Genomic DNA, 20,061 nt, shown 5'->3' on the forward strand with positions numbered 1-20,061 from the left:
ATAATTGAAAATACATGAATATAATTATTTTGCTTCTTCGGGAGGTCCGAGGTCCTTCGGGACCTCCAATCTTTGATGATAGGAAAGAAAACCACGGGGTAACCTTCCAGGGTCAGATTGAGGTCGTGTGTGTTGGGGTGGTGCTGAGGTCTCCTCCACCAGAGGACACCTGGTGTGTCAGTTCCTTCGGGTGGGTGCCTGGAATGTCCTATCCCTAAGAGAATGATCACCTGTCATCAACTGAGCTCAAGCATTTCAACATCTATATTGCAGCACTCAGTTTCGGAGACCGCATTGCATTGATATAATGGTGGGTGGTTACACCTACTGTACGATTGGTCTGGTCACTCTGATGGTTACCTTGCCCAAAGAGTTGCTGTAGCTGTGCCCAATAAGTTGACTAAAATGATAAGAGGTAACACCGGTCAATGACCGTATTATGAGACTAAGGATTCGTCACTCCTTGAGTGTCATTTCCCTGGTCTCAGTATATGCTCTGATGGAGGCGAGTGATCTCATCCTGTACGACGCATTCCATGCCACGCTCGAGTCTGGTTGATCAGTGCCCCAGGCGAGATACTCTAGTCTTGTGGGATTTCAATGCATCGACTGGCACTGATAGGGATGGTTATGAGACGTGTGTTGGTCCTCATGGGTCTAGAACTGTGAACCAGAATAGCACCAAGTTCCTTGACTTTGCAAGAATTTGTGGAAGAAAAATAATTATATTCATGTACTCTCAATTATAATTGTTGCTGGTGCTTTATAAATTTTATTTTTATGCGATAAGTCGAATTGGCTGTCAGTTATGTTTCCCTTTACCCAAGAGTCTTTTGACCTAAATATTGACAAAAGGAATGTCTTACAATGAAACAAGGTGACCTGGTTGATAACACTGCAACTTTTGCCATGATCATGTCATTCCCTTTCACCCAGTGGACACGTATTGCAGTTTGAGTTATTTTGCCTAATGCTGATCAGACCCCTCCACTCCCTTCAAAGCATATATACATCAGGAAATGCAAGCTTAGTTGAGTGCAAATCATTGTGAATGTTTGCATCAGTGTTTTGGACTCCATGGTACCACGCAATAAATGTTCTTTGATGAAATGTACTTTTCGTTGTGGACAGCGCATTATTTGTTTATTGCAAATTGAGTAATATATCAGCCGAGTCGGTTACAAATTCCACAACAAAGTCATGGACTTAGGGTGACTGGTTCATGGTTTCAGTGCCCACAGGCTCACCGCTGGACTTGGTATTCCAACACCAGTGGTGTGGCAAAGGAGATCGACCATATGTGGCAAAGGAGATTGACCATGTGTTCGTTCATGGTTCCTGGAGGATAATCCAGAACTGCAGGGTCCACCGGAGTGCTCAGTTCCTCAATACTGACCACAGGCTTGTTGTAGCAACTCTAAAGTTGCAGTTTAAATCCAGGAGAATGGTACCATCCCAGCCGAGGCTGGATGTTGGCAAGCTCAAGGATGAGAGGGTAGCTGAGGAGTTTGTAAACAGCCCGAATGGAAATTTGGGGGTCTGGGTGTTTTGAGGGATCCTGAAGAGTTGTGGAGTGCCTTCAAGACCACCGTCCTTGATGTTGCTGGTGGATGTCTAGGAACTCAACATAGGGCGAGGAAGAAGAATTGTCTCTCAAGGGACACTGGTTACCATTTACGTCGCAGGGCCAGGCTGAATGGCAGAGCTGAGCTGTTCAGGGAGCTGAGGCGTATAACTGGACGTGCACCAAGGAGGGCGTACCAGGCGGCCTATGAGCGAGGAATCTGAGAGGGTGTTGAGCATCACCTGTGGTCAAGTGATTCTCATCCTGCTTACAGGGGAATGCGCGCATTTCGTTCCTCCAAGACTGTCCCTCGGTGCACTGCAGTGAGAGCAGAGGGTGGTAGGCTCTTGACGGAGGAGTCTGAAGTGAAGGCCTGCTGGGCCAGTTACTATGAGCGACTGCACCAGGCTGATCCACCAGCTGTTGAGTTGGATGTCAGGGGTGTTACTACCCCTATTGCTGACCAATAAACTGCGGTAAACCTTCGTTTGTGGAAACACAGATGGCGGTGAACCGGTTGAAATGGGCAAAGCTCCTGAGATTTGTTGCATCCATGCTGAACCTCAAGGCTGGTGGAAATGCTGTACTCACGTTGCTGCATGCAGTTCTGTGCTCTATCTGGAACACAGGCATCATCCCAACAGACTGGAAGAGGGGCTTTGTTGTCCCTCTGGAAAGGGAAGGGTGATCGCCAAGACTGCAACAACTACCGAGGGGTGACGTTGCTCTGTGCCGGATAAGGTCTTTGCTCGGATAATTCTTGATAGGGTTCTGCACCATCTGCTTGAGCACCAGCGTCCAGAGCAGTCAGGCTTTACACCAAAGAGGTCAACGATTGACCGTATCCTTGTTCTTTGGGTCCAAACCGAGCGCAGACGAGAGTCTCGGAAGGGTTTTCTTCCAGCCTACATTGATCTCTGCAAAGCGTTTGATTCAATGAATCGGGATGCCCTCTGGAAGATTCTTGGACTTTGTGGGTGCCACCAAAATTGATCAGTCATCTGAACAATACTCTGGTACTGAGAGTGCTGTGAGATGTGGTGGTACCATCTCAGACTTATTTCCACTTGTTACTGGAGTTCGTCAAGGGTGTGTACTGACCCCACACTTTTCAGCATTTGTATGGACTGGATTATGGGGAGGATGTCAGAGAGATTAAATTGCGGTGAATCGTTTGGGAATGTCAATATCTCTGACCTTGATTTTGCAGATGATGCCATCACCTTTGCACACACAATGTACATCCTTTTGGGGGGCCAGAGGTGCTGAATGAGGAGTCGGAGCCTTTGGGATTACGGGTTTCCTGGGTCAAAACTAAGATCCAGGCTTTCAAAGACATCTTGGATGCTGCTATCCTGACTGTAGCTTTTTGTGGCGAGGATGTTGAGGTCACGGAGAGATTCATTTACCTTGGCAGTGATATTCGTGTCTCTGCTGGCTGTGAGCCAGAGGTCAATGGACGTCTGGGTCAGGCCTGGGAGTCATACATTCACTGGATCACGGGGTGTGGCGCTGCCTGTACCTGTGCGGGAGGATGAAAGTCTGAGTCTTCAGGTCCTTGGTGCTTCCAGTCTTGTTCTATGGATGTGAGACTTGGACTCTGACCATAGACCTGAGATGGAGATGGAGACTCGATTCCTTTGTAACCAGGTCTGTTCGGAGAATCCTTGGCTATCGCTGGTCAGACTTTATGTCGAACGAGCGGTTTCTGAGAGACTCAAATGAGATTTGTTTCTTGCATAGCCCATGAGAATCTTCTTCGGCTGTATGGACATGTGGCTCGTTTTCCTGACGGTGATCCTGCTCACCAGATTTTCTTAGCGAGGGAGCCTCGTTAGTGGAGGAGGCCAATGGGCCGACCATGTGCCTCGTGGTTGCAGCAGATTGATCAACATCTCAAGGAGATGGGGATGGGCCAGGCATCTGCCTGGGGGATGGCGAGACGGAGGCCCTTGGAGTACCAAAGGAAAGTGGATGCAGAGATGCGCTGCTCCGGCGCATGCTCCCATACCTGACCTGACCTAATCCTGCTTGCTCGGGGATGAGACGTTCACCTACTGTTTGAGCTATTCTGTTTTGGAGATAGTGTGCTATATACGAGACCTTTTGAGATATTGTGCTATACATCATTTTTTGGCCCTATCTCTCAATGCTGAAGAATCACTTTAAAAAAATTCTCCGATCCGAATCTTCACAAAAATTTAGCGTTGTCCTTGGCTGGTCACCTGCACACACAAAAAGTTTCAGAACGATGGCTTGTAAACTGTGGCCAAAAATTGTACACCAAACAAAGACAGACAATGCTACAGACCAACATACTGTGCAAGAACTCTCATCAGAAATTACATGTGCTGGCACTTGCAAATTGGCAGAGTCAAAAATTTGGATGGAACAATGACTAAAATCATGCCCTGCCTCATTAAAATGATTACATAAATAGGTCTTAACACCAGAAAACACAGTAGACTGATGCACATTCAAATGTTGATGGAAACGTTTGTTAAATTCTTCATTTACAACACGTTAGGTTTCAATGCAATGCAATGCAATGCAATGCAACGCTCTGTTTCATTTGCAACAATTCAAACAGTTAGGCCATTTCCAAAATTTGTTGTAAATTGTACTAAACTATCACCAACAAGGCAGCTGTGTCGAGTTGTTTTGATGCACAGAGACTTTTTGATATATATATATATATATATATATATATATATATATATATATATATATATATATATATATATATATATATATATATATATATATATATATATATATATATATATATATATATATATATAGTAGACTAGGCGTAAGTCGTCACCATCGGGACCGAGAAAAAAGTGACGACTTAGAAATGTGACGACTTACGCGTATGCGAACATTCATGATGACTGTGGGGTGAAGGATGAAGTCGCGCGTGGCCTGGACACATATGTGTGAGAGCCGGCTATTGTACCAAAAGGAAAACACAATCATCGGGGCATAGGTGGGGGTGAGTTGGAAAGTGATCAAGCAAAGATGGAATTCATGAATCAGTTTATCAAAAGTAAAGATAATGAACAACTCTGTAAGACAACTCGTATACCATCGGTGATGGTATGGTGACAAATTACATGACACACAGTCATCGTAATGATGATTACCACTCAATGCCTATGTGTAAGTGAGTGCGGTAATGTACAAAACAAGCCAATATAAAACCATGATCGGACTTCAACACTAAGCTCGATCGATCCTTTACTTCTTCGCGAAGTAATCCGTTATGTTTGACTGCCTCAAACTCTTGGGCATCTGGTGCATGAGAAAGGATTCAAACCAGTCATTGTATTCCATGATGTTGGCTGGGCAATCCTCCACCGAAAGACAGTATCGGCCGAATATTTGGCTGAATCGGCCGAAACCGAATATTTGGCTGAGCCGACATTTGCCGAAACCAGATGATGAGCGCGTCATCGACATCTTCAAAGGACACACATTTCACACTTTCCACCGGCCTCACGATCTTCTCCACTTGTTCAAATATCTTGCCCTTATTCTTCAAGATATCGTTCAATGTCTGCCGTTTGATGTCCAACTTCTCAGCTATGTCTGTTTTCTTCATCATTGGATTTGCCTCGCAAAACTGGATAATGTCGTATTTTTCTTGGTAGGTTTTAGTTGTAAGCTTACGCTTAGTCGCCATTGTCCTGCCTGCAGTGCGATCAACATGTGTACGCAGTTATAAATAGCCTATCACTGGTGGTGTATACCAATGAGCGAGCATCACGATTCTATGAAATCGGGCTTCTCATGAGGCAGCAGTTCCGTGTGACGAGTTAGGAGTGGTAATTTACTTGAGTTTCCATTACGTGGGAATGGACAACATCTGACGACTTAGACAAAGTGACGACTTAGAGATGACGACTTACAGAGGGATGACCCTTTATTCAAAGGGATTTAACATGAGATAAATTCGGGACTTTTTGACGCTGCCGACTTAGGCGAAGTGACGAGTTACACGCTGCCGACTTACACTTGCTCTTCTGCACGCACACACACACACACACACACACACACACACACACACACACACACACACACACACACACACACACGTCAAAAGTTGCTAATGCGTTACATTGCCTTCATGGAATTCGGTACGTTATAATTTTGCCTCTTTTTTGGATACCTTTGCCCAGTGTCGCATATTCTATTCCCACTACGTAGTTACATATCTTAGAACACGTCCGTAATAAAGTGCGCGGCATCGAAATTCATTGTTTGTCCGATTTTACATATCTTGTTCTGAAAAACGTTGATTCCGATGCACTAGTTTTGTGACGTCCGCGTAGAACGCATTTGCATACCCCTAGTAGCCGTACTCTCATACGTCTGTTGGAATATTAATCGCCTTTCCCCCAGAGAAATGTTCAGAATCCTTTGTTCTGCAACACGTTTCACCGGAAAGAACAACGAATTGTTCGTACGGAGCGATGTTTCCTCGGTTCACGTGCGTAATATGTGTCCGTCAAAGTTTCACGGGGGAGCATAAATGATAAGCTTTACTATTTAGCTGCATTGCAATTAAGATATCAATTATATGTATTACATCGTAATTGTAGTATACCGATCTGCATGAATCGCATCAATTGATGGCCGATCGTGCAAAACAACGCCCGACGAGACTGATGCAGGTCTGTCAATTTCTTACGCACGTGAAAGTGGTCTGCAGGTCACGTGGATGAGGTACAACAGAAGTGATGACGCTATAGACGTGTGCCTAGTGGCACTGCAAAAAGCAACACGTCATTGTTTTCCGATGAAGAAGCCCGTAATGGCCGTGATATCTTTGCTATTATGTGAAAAAAGCGTTTTATCCCCTGATATTTTGGTCAAACCTGACACACGTTAACCCCACTTTTTTGGCAAACATTCTATATTTTCTTCGTTTTCCAATGACTGGAAGCGTTTATAATGAGTGAAACCCAAAAATGTGGTATCAAATGATTCCAGAAGTGACGAATTGAGCGGAATTATTTGAATATGATTTTTCTGACCGGCTGTCACGCTTTTGTAACGCATTAGCGAATTTCGACTCATGTATATATATGTATATATATATATATGTATATATATATATATATATATATATATATATATATATATATATATATATATATATATATATATATATATATATATATATATATATATATATATATATATACATACAGTAGACTACGCGCAAGTCGGCAGCGTGAAACTCGTCACTTCGCCTAAGTCGGCAGCGTCAAAAAGTACCGAATTTATCTAATGTTAAATCCCTTTGAATAAGGTCTGTAAGTCGTCATCTCTAAGTCGTCACTTTGTCTAAGTCGTCAGATGTTGTTTGTTCCAGCGTAATGGAAACTCAAGTAAATTACCACGCCGAACTCGTCACACGGAACTGCTGCCTCGTGAGAAGCCCGATTTCATGGAATCGTGATGCACACTCATTGGTTTACACTGCCAGTGATAGGCTATTTATAACTGCGCTGCGTTCAGCTCAGTCAGCGTGCCGTCCCACAGGCCATCTGAAGAGGTAGGCAGGCTGCGCAATGCAGTCTCTGGCGAAGGAGGAAAGGATCGATCAAGCTTCGGTTTGAAGTCCGATCATGGTTTATATTGGCTTGTTTTGTACATCACTGCACTCCCTTACACATAGGCATTGAGTGGTAGTTATCACCACGATGACTGTCATGTAATTTGTCGATGGTATACGAGTTTTCATTCCATATGAAAACTCATTCCACATTCATTCCAATGAATGAATTACAACAGCAATTCATTCCACATTTGTCGATGGTGATATACCATCACTGATGGTATCCGAGTTGTCATACAGTTTTCATTATCTTTACTTTTGATAAACTGATTAATGAATTCCATCTTTGCTTGATCACTTTCCAACTCACCAATTAACCCCCACCTATGCACCGAGGATTGTGTTTCCCTTTTGGTACAATAGCCGCTTAGAGATTGTTGCGCCCTCTCACACGTACGTGTCCAGGCCACGCGCGACTTCATCCTTCACCCCAGAGTCATGAATGTTCGCATACGCGCAAGTCGTCACACGTCTCAGTCGTCACTTTTTTCTCGGTCCTGATGGTGACGACTTACGAGTAGTCTACTGCATATATATATATATATATATATATATATATATATATATACACATACAGTGTACACACACACACACACACACACACACACACACACACACACACACACACACACACACACACACACACACCAATTGCAAAACTTTATTGAAAATTTCAAAAATGACAAAATGGCAGAACAGACACAACCTCAAAACGCACAAAACATCCATTTTAAAATTTGAAATATTTTACCAAAGCAATGAAGCACTTTGTTTAAAGACAAAGATAAACATTAAAATTTCAGTCTTGAGACCGCATCGGTGCAACATTTTTGTTCGAACGTCCTCCAATCTGTTTCCCAATTTCTTCCTCTTCCTGCAAACCTTTGATGTACATCTGTGACTGGTTTGAGAGATCAGTGAGCATTTTCGTGTAATCTGTAATTTTCTCAAACAGATGAAGATGGTCCTCCAGTTCGAAATTGGCAGTCTCAGACTTTTGCAGTAGTTGCTGTAGGTCTTTTAACCAGCAAAAAAGTTCAGGCACAATGACATGAACTTGTGCCAAAATATTATCTTCCTTGACAGCGACTGCAGATACTATATTTTGAAAACAGAGAACCTCTTCAGTGGTGTTATCCTTTGAGAATGAATCACTGTTGGTTATTCCTCCTGGTGCAGTCACATCCTTCTCAGCAGTTCCTACCTCCGTTTCACCTTCCAGTGGCAGTTCCTTTACTCTGAGGATTTTTTTTGGAGAGACAAGGTGGAAATGGAATGGTTTGTGGTAAGATCAATGTGACTCCTTTCTCTGATGAACCAGTTAGGTTTTCTCAGCCTTATAACTAATGAGATAGTGCCAATAGTAATTTTAAAAACCAAAGTAATAATAAATCATGCAAGCCCTTTGGTGTTAAACAAGCATTTCAACAATTAATGGAGCATAAATCTGCAACCCAGAAACCCACCCTCCACCAAACAGAGCCACATATATTGATGGAAGAGAAACAAAACCTGTCAGCGTAGCGAAGTGTGTTAAGAGTGTGTTCGCAGCAACTCAGGGCTGGGGAGATCGTGGCAATCTGCAAAAAATAAAGAGCATTTATCAACAGCCATGACGCTCCATTTACACACAAATATCTTCTCGTAACCACGTGTTTCTGTTGGAATAGTTTCTACCCCCTGCGTTTTCCGATCTAAATTCACCATTCACCATTCACCTCATGACTTTTTCTTCAACCTTTCCTTTACCTAATCCAATGCAATGTATCAAAAAATAATTACAATAATAACAACAACAACAACAACAACAAAAAAACCACTTGTAATGCTTCATCTTCCTCTTTCACACATGTGGTACTCATTACTGTATCATAATGCACTACTCTTTTTCTATTTCAACAGACTGCTCTCAATTCGACCTTTCCTTCATCTAAAAAAAAATCCAACTGATTTCAGCGTTTCTTCTCTCGATTCTCTTAATTCGACTCTATTACATCCCTTCCGGGTTTTCCATCCCATCTCTAAACTGAAAAAAAAAACAAACAAAAAAAAAACCCAGTTTGCAATGCATGTTAGTTTTCCAACTTCAGTGCCAATTCACCCCTCCCTCTCAAAGCAACCATCACATTGTTCCCCCTCCAAGCTTCCCTCTCACCTTTCTCCCCACAATCACCCTTCTCAAAGTTGCCCCTCCTCACACCCACAAAGCTGCCTCCTTCCCCTGCCCTCTCTTCTCCATAAATCTTCAATTGCCTTCTGCCTTCTGCCCACACCCACTGTACCTCAACCCAGCACCACAGAGCCTTTTCTCCTCCTCATCCGGCCCTCTCCCCGAGCTCTTATGCAATCCCCCACACCCTTTCAACAACTATACTTACCTCCCCCCCCCACCACCCCCACCTCCTACCATCCCTCTTCAATCAGTGTGCACCTCAAATATCCAGAGCTTTCACTCAAACCTGAAGGATCTTTCCATACAGGTTGCCACTGGCAAAAGAGACAACCTGCCGAACAGAAACTTTCCTCCCTAAAGATGTCCCTGACTCCCGAGTATCTCTCCCTGGTTACTCCCTCCTCTGGTGTGACAGACCTGAGCTTCATGCTGGTGATGGATTGCTCTCTTCATCAAAGATTATTCCTCACTCTCCATGCACTGCCCTCACTCCCCCACACCCGCAGGTATACCTCTGGCTATGGCTTCCCCTCCACTCCCACCTCATATTTATGTGTCCAGTACCGTCCACCAAACAGTTGCAGTCTTGGTGGAAGGGTTGAGGGGTGTGGGGAGGGGGCTTGAAGGCTTGGAGTATGATGGGCTAGAGGCGGGGATTGAAGCTTTCGGGTTGAGAGAGGGAGGTTGTTGACTTGGGGATTGCGAGGAGGGCTTGAATACTTGGGGCTGGGATGGGGGGAGGGGTTGAGGATTTGAAGAAGAAAGGTTTTCTTTCCTGAGACAGACCTGAGCCTCATCCTGGTGGAGGAGTTGCTCTCTTCATCAAAGACTCTATTCCTCACTCTCTATGCACTGCCCTCACTCCCCCACACCCCCAGGAATACCTCTGGTTACAGCTTCACCTCCACTCCCACCTCATGTTTATATGTGTGTTGTACCATCCACCAAACAGAGATGACTCCATTTACACCTCACTATCCAAAAACATGGACCAACTTCTATCCTCTCATCCAAACTCTCTCTTCCTCAGATGTGGCAACTTCAATTGTCATCATGCCAGTTGGCTCGGTGTGGGTACCTCTCCAACCTGCCATGGCACTTCAGCAAAAGCTTTCTGTGACTCATTGGGTCAACTTCCCAACCCGGATCTCAACCAACGGTACTCCATCTCTTCTGGATCTGATTTTGACAAATTTTCCTGAAAATATCTGCTGTTCTTCCTCGGCTCCAAAGGGTTCTTCTGATCAGATGCTTGTCAAAGTAGACATCTCTCTGGCTGTGATTAGAGAGCCACCTCAGCGCTGTCGAGTCTGGCATTTCACTTAGGCTGATTGGTAGGGTCATCAAGCAGCCATCAAACTTGTACACTGGTCTCCCATCGCTACTTTCTCAAACATCAATCAACTCGTCCTGGGAATTCTTTCAAAGAAACTTGCTCTCTCTCATGCACAGCTTTATCTCCTCTAGTCTTCAGTTGTCCTAACCTTCCTCCCACCCATGATTCACTGAAGCTCATGGTGAGGCAGTTGTCCTGACAACTTGCCTTTGCCTCATGGAAAGCAAATCCAACTTAGGCTAAGCTCAGAACAAGTGTGTGTCCACCCTCAGGAAAGCCAGAAAACAACATCTTTGTAATCTCACAATTGATTCTCATTCTATATCTCTATATCTCTCTATCACACAATCTCTCTATATCTCTCTATCTCTCTCTATCTCTCTCTATCTCTCTCTATCTCTCTCTATCTCTCTCTATCTCTCTCTATCTCTTCTCTATCTCTCTCTATCTCTCTCTATATCTCTCTATCTCTCTATCTCTCTATCTCTCTATCTCTCTATCTCTCTATCTCTCTATCTCTCACACACACACACACACACACACACACACACACACACACACACACACACACACACACACACACACACACACACACACACACACACACACACCCACACACACACACACACACACACACACACACACACACACACACACACACACACACACACACACACACACACACACACACCCTGGTGGCGTGTAATCAAATCTGTTTCTGGTGTATGTTCCTCGTCCATCCCCAACCTTACCTCAAATGGCCGCACTGCTGACACCGCACGTGAAAAGACTGAATGCCTAAACTCTGTTTGCATCTAAATCTTGTGTCCGAAACCCATTGCTTTCTGTACCCACCTTACCCAGTCACACCCAGCTGTCCCTGGATTCTGTGTCCTTTTCTTCTGACAAAGTGGAGAGCTTACTGTCAAACCTCGACTCAGACTCTGCAACCGGTCCAGACAGCATCAGCCCATGTATCCTAAAAACCTACTCCTCTGCTCTTGCTCACCTACTGTGTTCTATTCACCCTCTCATTTGCTCAAGGTCATCTGCCATCTGCTTGGAAATCAGCAAACATTACCGCTCTGCATCAAAAAAGGTGCAAAAACAGATCCCTGCAACTACAGACCAATCAGACTTCTCCCAATCATCAGCAATGTCATGGAATCCATCATCGCTTGAGACATTAAATCCTTCCTCTACTCCAATGGCTTGATTTCCGACCATCAATATGGATTCAGACAAGGTCATGACCCTGGATATACTGCTTCTGCTCTCCCAACAATGGATGGAGATCCTCAATGCCAGACATGAAATCAGTCATCTCCCAAGACATATTGTGTGCCTTCAATACGGTCTGGCACCCTGTGCTGCGCACCAACCTCTTCCTATGGTATCCAAGGACATCTCCACTCCCAGCTCACAAACTTCCTCTCCTGTCCTGTCGCAGCCAACGTGTGGCCTTAAATGGAGTTCTTTCATCCCCTCTTCCTGTCCAGGCTGGAGTTCAAAGCAGCATTCTGGGGCTGTTCTTTTTCTGGTTTTCATCAACGATCTCTCCAACTCTGGAAAATCCTCTTCATCTCTTCGCTGATGACCGCCCTCTGTCATACCATGTGTCATCCCTCAGACAGGCAAGCTGCAGCTTCTTCGCTCTCTGCAGATCTGGATGAAATCACAAACTGGTCCAACACGTGGAACATGTCTTGAAATCCTGACAAGTATAACACTCTCACTGTCTCTCCGAAAGGACCGCTTGGAACCTCCCCCTTTCTGCTTTCTCAACAATCCTCTGGAAGAAGTCCTTTCATTTAAGCTTCTGGGTCTCTCTGCCATGATCTTTCCTGGGAAAGCTACATTTCCAAACTGGCCTCCAAAGACAGTCCTCCGTTGTGCAAAGTCCTTCTCGACAAACTAGGCATCCTCCATCGTGCAAAGTCCTTCCTCGGCCCAGCTGAGCTCCTGACCACATACAAAGCTTTCGTCCGCAGCCTGATGGAGTACTGCTCTCCCCTCTCACCTTTCTCGGCTTCACGCTGTGGAAACCAAGGCATATAGGATCATTGGTGACTCCCGCGGCGAGGCTGAGTCTTTGGGCCTCTGACTCTCTCACCGCAGGCACGTCGGTTGTCTGTATTCTCCCATCTCCTCTCCGGTCTCGCTCCCTCTGCTCTGTCTGCGATATGTCCCCCCCCCCCCATTTCCGCAGGGCACTCAAGGTCCACCAGCAACCCCCTTCTGGTAAAACTATCAAAATCATGAATCACTGCTCACCTTCACCCTTTCATTCCTCTCTTTTCCTGCCTTTGGAATAAATTCCCACACTCTCTTCAATCTCATCCTTCCCTCTCGGTCTTCAAAACAGCTGTTCATGGCCACCTCTCATCTTCCCTCATCCAAAACTACAATCTCCCCTCCCCCATTAATCCACTCCAAACCCAGCTCCTTCAAATTCCATGCCTTCCTTCCCGAAAGTTGTTGTGCAAGGTCTTGAAAGTCCCTGTGGTGTCCATCACGTATTCACCAGGTCTCCCGCCCCATCCCTCTCCCTTCCACAGATCTAATGCCTCTGTTCCCCACTGTTTTGTCTTTCCCCCTCCCCGCCACCCCTTGCTGTGTATTAGCCGTCATACGAGCCTCGACAATGTACACAAAAAAAAAAAATCATCAATTACTAAAAGGATCAGTGTCTGTCTGTCTGTCTATCCAGCACACTTTACTCTTGAGCGCATGCTGTCAAAAATGGTACCGTTGGAAAAGTAATAAGCCACTTATTTGGGGGGCAGGAGACACCAACAACAAAAAACCAGCACCAACATGTGATGAAAGATTCCTCCCCCACCCTCCCCAACGTTTCACTTCATTTAAAATCATTGAGACTCACAGATGAACTGTTCCATAAGTCTCACATATTATTGTGCTGAAGGTGAAATATAAATTTTATTATTTCACTCGTGTGTTATCCAGTATTAACATAATTGTTTGGCAGCCTTCGACCAGATTTGCTGGAGCTGTGGGTAAAATAATTTGTGTTGGCCTGTTTTAATGTCACCATGACCAACCAAGGTTGCAGTAAGGCTTTGACAAGAGTTTTGGAATGGTAACAAAACCAAAATCAAGGCAGCCAAAGGCTGCAATGGATTTTGGAAAGACAATGGCACTTCCGGAAAAAATTAACTGCTCTTGAGATGAGGCACCAGACTGCCATCCTGACCTTACCAACCATAAAACATATCTGGATCAAAGAACATCTAAGAAACACTGACAGTGTGCAAAGGATATAAAATGCCAATGATTAGCATCAGTTGACAGGAGAGGGGAACATGAAGATGAGGAAAAGGAACGGCTGTGTACTGCATTTGTTGTGGCAGATTTCATTTTTAAAACAGGCTCAACCACGAAAGGTGGAATCGGGAGTCTTCTGGATGCAAACCTGAAACGGTTCAGCAGCTCCATTTCCGAATTAAAGAACCAGCTTCACCTTGCTCTGATATACTGGTCAGTCTCATTGTCAAATCTGCTGTCATCTCAGAGATGACTTCAAAGCAGGCATCTTGCTGGCTGCAGAGACTGCAGTCTGTCCGTTCCTTCACTCTTTCCTCACCAGCTGCCAGTACGCATTGTTCTACACAGTCTGCAGTCCCAAATTCAACATCTAACCCAACTTGATTTGTGGACTCAAGTTAATCTGCATATGTCAGTGATACAAGGCTTCATCCTCTGAGGACTTTTGCAACACGAATGGCCTGTCAGATTAATCCTGTGCACACCCACTGGACAAGATCCTTTTGAACCGACCCTTCACCCATTTATAACCTGCTGGAGTTAATTTTACAAACTGGTTACCTGAGATAAATTGCCACTTCAAAAGTCATGAGTTAATTGACAGCTGCATTGATATCTGTAACGTTTGTACTTTATTAATTTGGGGATCCCTAGGAAAGTCACCAAGGGTTTATTTTAATTCGTATTATTGTTTTTAAGGTAGACAAGAGGGATTAATAAATATGACAAAGAAAGGATCCTTCCATCTATTGTCATTGCTGGTTTCACCAGAACAACAAACAGGACACATTGTTGTCCTCAAATCTTTTCTAGTGACATCCTGTGGGTAATAGGTGCTCTCGCTCTGGTGCCTCAAGATGGATACATAACATGCAGTATGTTTATCAAGTATAACATGCTGTCTTTTGATTACACCAGTCAGTGAAGCAATGGAAAGGCATGCCCAGTACATTTGAAAAGCAGGAAGCCAATAGTATATTCAAAATATAAATGAGTGGGGTAGGAAGACAGGGGGAGGGGAGGGGGAGAGAGTGAGAAACAAACTAAAGTAAATAAAAAGAATGTGTAAGTGGTGGAAGAAACTATTTAAAGTAAGGGGTGAGGGTGGGGGTAGGAAGGAAAGAGAAGGTGTGAGAAAGAATAAGGAAACAAATGCTAATAAATTCAGATGAAAGTTAGCAAGACCAAACCAAGATTAGATATCTGCGATAACAAAATCGATCACCAATGGTAAGCCAAGGTGGCTGGAAAAATAAAAATGGCAACTGCTTTGGAACTGCTTGCGAATGAAACTGTGGATAGTTTCATAGCTATGAATGTCAAAACGATTGCAAATGCAAATGGTAACTGTGCAAAATCAAATCGCTTTGGATTTAGTACTTGCTCCACAGGAGGAAGCCTGTCCTCTTATTGAGTTTGAATGTTGTACTCGCATCCCAGACAAATCAGAACACATTGAAAATTAAAGACGACGAAGAAACAAACTTTCAAAATTATTATGCGGATGATGGAATATTTTTCTTGACTAAAAGGGATCTTTGGAGGATGGTGGACAAAATTGTGGATTTTTGTTGGACATGTTACTTATCATAGTACTTTTCAATTGTGCTACTACAACATTCCCCTCACTAAAGGCGCCTTCAAGGATTGCCTCGGGCTTTTAGAGGGAAATTACCCTCTCTTTAATGGTACAAACTGAAGAGGCCTTTCTAGAATTGTGCAAATTGGAACCCTAATAAATACTGCTGCCCTTTCTACATGCAAGTAGCAAAGGAGATCGTTTTTGAGTGTACATACAACTGAGATATTCTTTAGATTTTAACATGTCATTTAGGTGAGAGAAAAAAAGAAAGGTAAAATTTTGATATTACATGTAATGTAGGTTAGATGCTTTTATAAGAACCTTTGTCAGTCTTATTGAAATAAATGGGCCCACAACGTTTTATTGATCAATTGAATTATATAATCAGTGTTTCACCTTGATTTTGTTTGTTTCGGAGTGTTGAGAGTAGTTGAACTATGCAGTATACAATTTCGTCTAATGAAGATTTGGAACAACTTCCACCGAAAGATTGGACGATGTAGAGAACTCAGATTTGGGAGATTGGGCATTCAACACGTGATCATGGCACGACCCCTTCCTGAGGAGATAAGATGAGCATGTTGAATTTTTTTTTTAAGTGAACTTGCCGTGAAAGCAAAATGCACAACAAAGGCCCTTAAGGGCCATACAGCGAGTCATCTGCAACATATGCCCAATGGTGCAGGGAAATCGTGAGGCCATCGCGGCTGCCTCTGCCATGCATAGCCTGCTTTGGCGGAACAAACTTGATTGCACAAACTGCTGCTTCGGGGCTCCAAATTCTGCTGGGGTTGGATCTCTGGGTCACATCTCGAATCCTCTTAATCTCCTTCAACTCGGTGTCATCTGCAATCTAATGTCAGGCCCAAGCTCATCCATGCGAGGGCCTACCTTCTCTGCAGCTCAAGAAGCGCTGAGACTGCTTCCCTTTGGGTGCTGCTCCATCTACACCTTGACCCACTGAGCACACCTTTACAACTCATGACAGCTGCTGACGAACAGGCTGTGAACGAGGCAGAAACACGCTTAACCCGTGCAGTAGAACTGCATCTTACTAAATCTTATGTGCTTTTATCACACTGAAATCATAATATATCATGGGTGTAAGCCTGGAACTTAAACTTTTCTCTGAACATATTCCACTCATACTTCCAAAATCTTCACATTATGTGTTCCATGGATTTCAGCAGGTGAGAGCGGATTCAAAAAATCGAATATAGATAGAATTTTCAAAGAGGGAATCGATGACGTCACAATCAGCAGCGGCAAACCGACGGCCGGGTCCCAGACAACGTGCTTTACTTAAATTGGTCCATGAGTTCAGGACGTTTATTCAACTCAGCATTTAACACTTTTATCCTGCCATGTTGTTAATCTGTTGATGGAGGCAATATAGAAACGATGAATATGTCAAATCGTTGGTGTTACTCATCCGGCACGATGTGTCAAGGCCAACAATCTAAAGCGACCGGTCTCAAACACGCCACCAATATGAACTGAGCTGTTGAATGCGGCACAAAACATCCAAACTACCGTAACTGAGTGTTGTGATCCGTCCCCCCCCAACCCCCCATACCCATCGTAGACAGGTATCTGCTAGTACATATAACCAAGATTAGTTTCTTCAATGTTTAAATGAAACTGCCCAGCTGCTGAAGAGAGGAACGCCTTGCTGCCGCCCTTGTCCAGAGGTAATTAAATAACTTTTGAAGGCGACTGGAGCAAACGTCTTGTTATTTAAGGAAAATTAAATAACTCCATTGAGTTTTGATGGCAAAGGCCTTGCCAGCTGCATGAAAACAGGCTGGGTGTTTTGAGAATGTCATTATCATGTGGTAAATGGGATGCATGTTCAAAGTACTGAGCTCATATTTCCCTCCACCCTTTCTCTGCTTTCTGTCTTAAGTCTGTCATCACCCTCTCAAGGCTGACCTGGTTGTTGATCCTGCAAACTTTTGCCATGAGTGTCTATCCTCCCTCCCTCCCGAAGTGGCCATGTGTGCAGTTCTTAGTTCCCTTACCTTTTGCCTGCCAGCCCTCCCCTTAATTAACCCTTGCCAAATGTCTCACCCTCTCCTGTTTTTTGGCTGTCACAATAGTATAAAAAGCATTGCTGTGTGCATTTTGAACAGAAAGAGGATCATGTTTGAAATTGCGTGTGCCTTGTTTTACTCTTTCTCCATGCACGTTTTTTGTTTTTTTTTGTCATTAATAAATGATCTCCAACAGAGAAGAACTGAATTTCTTCCACAACAGTATGATGTGCTGAAAGTAAGGAAGAGGTAGAAATTAAATTGGAAGAGTGGAGGAAGGCATTGGAAGATCGGGGCTTGAGGATTAGTCGGTCAAAGACAGACTACATGAGATGCAGAGCGAGTCGTGAAGAGGAAGAGGGAACAGATCAAGGAGGTGCAGAAGTTTAAGTACCTGGGGTCAGTCATGCAGCAGGATGGTGAGTTATATGGGGAGATGAGCATCAGGATACAGGCAGGATGGATTAACTGGAAGGTTTCAGGAGTGTTTTGTGAGAGAAAGGTGCTGATGAAACTGAAGGGAAAGGTGTACAGAACGTTAGTGAGGCCAGTGCTGTTATTACAGCATGGAGACATGGCCGATGATAAGGCTGGAGCAAAGATCAGATGTGACCGAGATGAGGATGTTGAGATGGTTGTGTGTTGTAATGCAAGACGACCATGTGAGGAACGAATAAATCAGAGGAACTGTGAAGGTAGTTGAAGCATCAAATAAGGTAAAGGGAAGTAGAATGAGATGGTATGGGCATGTGATGAGAATGATACCACCTGGAAAGGGAAAGCGGGGCAGACCGAAAAGATGGGGCAATTGTGTGGAAGTGGACATGAAGGAGAAAGTTGTGGATAAAGAATGGGTATACCACACCCAAATGTTGGAGCAGGTGTCGGTGATCCCACCTGAAGCGAGTCGGTACAGATCCACTATTATGATGAAAAAAACATCTTGGAAAGCCAAGTGGTCTTTGAGATTCTATATTAGCAAAACAACAAGTTCTCTTTTCAGACCACCATTAGACCTTGACCTTTAACTCAGAGGGGTCCAATGTAAATTAGAGAAGACTTAAATCCTCCACCATCACCGCCACTCGCTGTACCACAAAAAAACTCTTGTGTTTGAGGGAACTATTGAACTCGCAGTCGAGTGCTGTCAATAAATAGCCACCACAAATTAAGATTTCCAATGTCAACCTGTATGTAAGAATAAACAAATAACACATTACGGCAGGAAAAAAAACTCATTCACAAGAGCATGTGGGCAGTTAATGTGTTGTTGCGGGTCAAACCATGCAAGTGCGTGCCCTCTCTCCCACAAAAGAGTCTCGGAGAATCAGGGTGAGCTTGCTGCCTCGGAAAGGCTGGTGCGTCTGGTTCTCACTCATAGCTCGGATACATTCCTGCACAACCAAGAATCAAAAGAAAGCAGATAGAGCAAGAATAGTCACAAATTCTTAACAAGCGATTTTGTTAAGGGATGCATCGGTGTGCTGTGTCTTGACTGATGCTGGCATATCTACTATACGCTATGGACAGCATCATGTTTACAATGGTGCCAGACCCACAGCGACCAAATTTTAAGGGTATACGTCAGCATGTTCTTATTATTATTCTTTTGTAACCACCACCATTATTCCACCTAAATTGTGTGTCAGCCAGGGGGGAGCTTGGCCCAAATCTTCACGAACTGGCTGGCCAAGCCTGACGTTTGACGAGTTAGGGCAGGAATTTAGAATTTGGCCATGGTGCCAACAATAGCTCACTTATTCTTTGCAAAGGACACCATGGGATCTTTAACATCCACCAATGAATGCTGGCAGGCAGACAGGACGCCCATTTAACGTCCATCCAAGGGACGGCACACACATTCATTACCAGCGTCTGAATTTCCCTGCATCCAAATTTCAATTCAAGTAGATTCTCCCATGCCCAAATTTCCTGACTCCTCACCAAGGTCTTAGCCCAGATTGCAAAACTGCCAGTTTGTTATCCCAGCACAATATGCCTATACCTCTGGATGAAATGGCTGGAGATGCATTCTCAGCATTTTCTGGAAAAAGAAATAAACAAAACAAAAACTGAGGTTTTTATATTATTAAATAGCTCAAGCACAAACGGACCATCCACACATTGTTTTTCTCCATAATTGGATGTTCCCATTTCATCTATCATCTCAAATGGGGTATTGATACACGTCACCACAGTGTGTTCTCATGTTATTAAAGTAACATCTACAATCACCAACAGAGCACCGACATGGCTTTTCTCCAGTGTGTGGTCTCTTTTTCTAATCTATATTATTTTGGTCTCTTAGTGGAATGCCTATATTATAAAACAATAAACATCAACTTGGCTTTTCTTCAGGGTTTTCTCAGGTCACAACAGATGGTGCTTTGAGGTAGTTCTGCAACTGAAACTTACTATCCCAAGATAGACGCACGACAGTATACAGTTGCATCGATTATAAG

General features: G+C 44.0%; 1 protein-coding gene across 5 annotated transcripts in view; it reads right to left on the reverse strand.

The window, feature by feature from the left end:
* Nucleotides 1-7,869: 7,869 nt before the first annotated feature.
* The window catches only part of LOC147016725 (kinesin-like protein KIF2A), a 105,655-nt gene continuing 93,463 nt past the window's right edge, over nt 7,870-20,061 (reverse strand). For 3 of the 5 annotated variants that reach the window (XM_085847868.1, XM_085847869.1, XM_085847870.1), the window contains 3 exons: nt 18,883-18,993; nt 8,703-8,770; nt 7,871-8,428 (listed from right to left, as the gene is read on the reverse strand). In XM_085847868.1, the coding sequence (XP_085703994.1) occupies nt 7,990-8,428; nt 8,703-8,770; nt 18,883-18,993 (618 nt within the window). In that variant the 3' untranslated portion in view covers nt 7,871-7,989. Of the gene's footprint in view, nt 8,429-8,702; nt 8,771-18,882; nt 18,994-20,061 lie in introns of all 5 variants that reach the window. The other 2 variants (XM_085847867.1, XM_085847866.1) reach the window with 2 other exon arrangements.

The sequence above is a fragment of the Eptatretus burgeri genome, chromosome 11 (genome assembly GCF_056783735.1).
Source record: "Eptatretus burgeri isolate ZD-2024b chromosome 11, Ebu_testis_v1, whole genome shotgun sequence".
Lineage (NCBI taxonomy): Eukaryota > Metazoa > Chordata > Myxini > Myxiniformes > Myxinidae > Eptatretus > Eptatretus burgeri.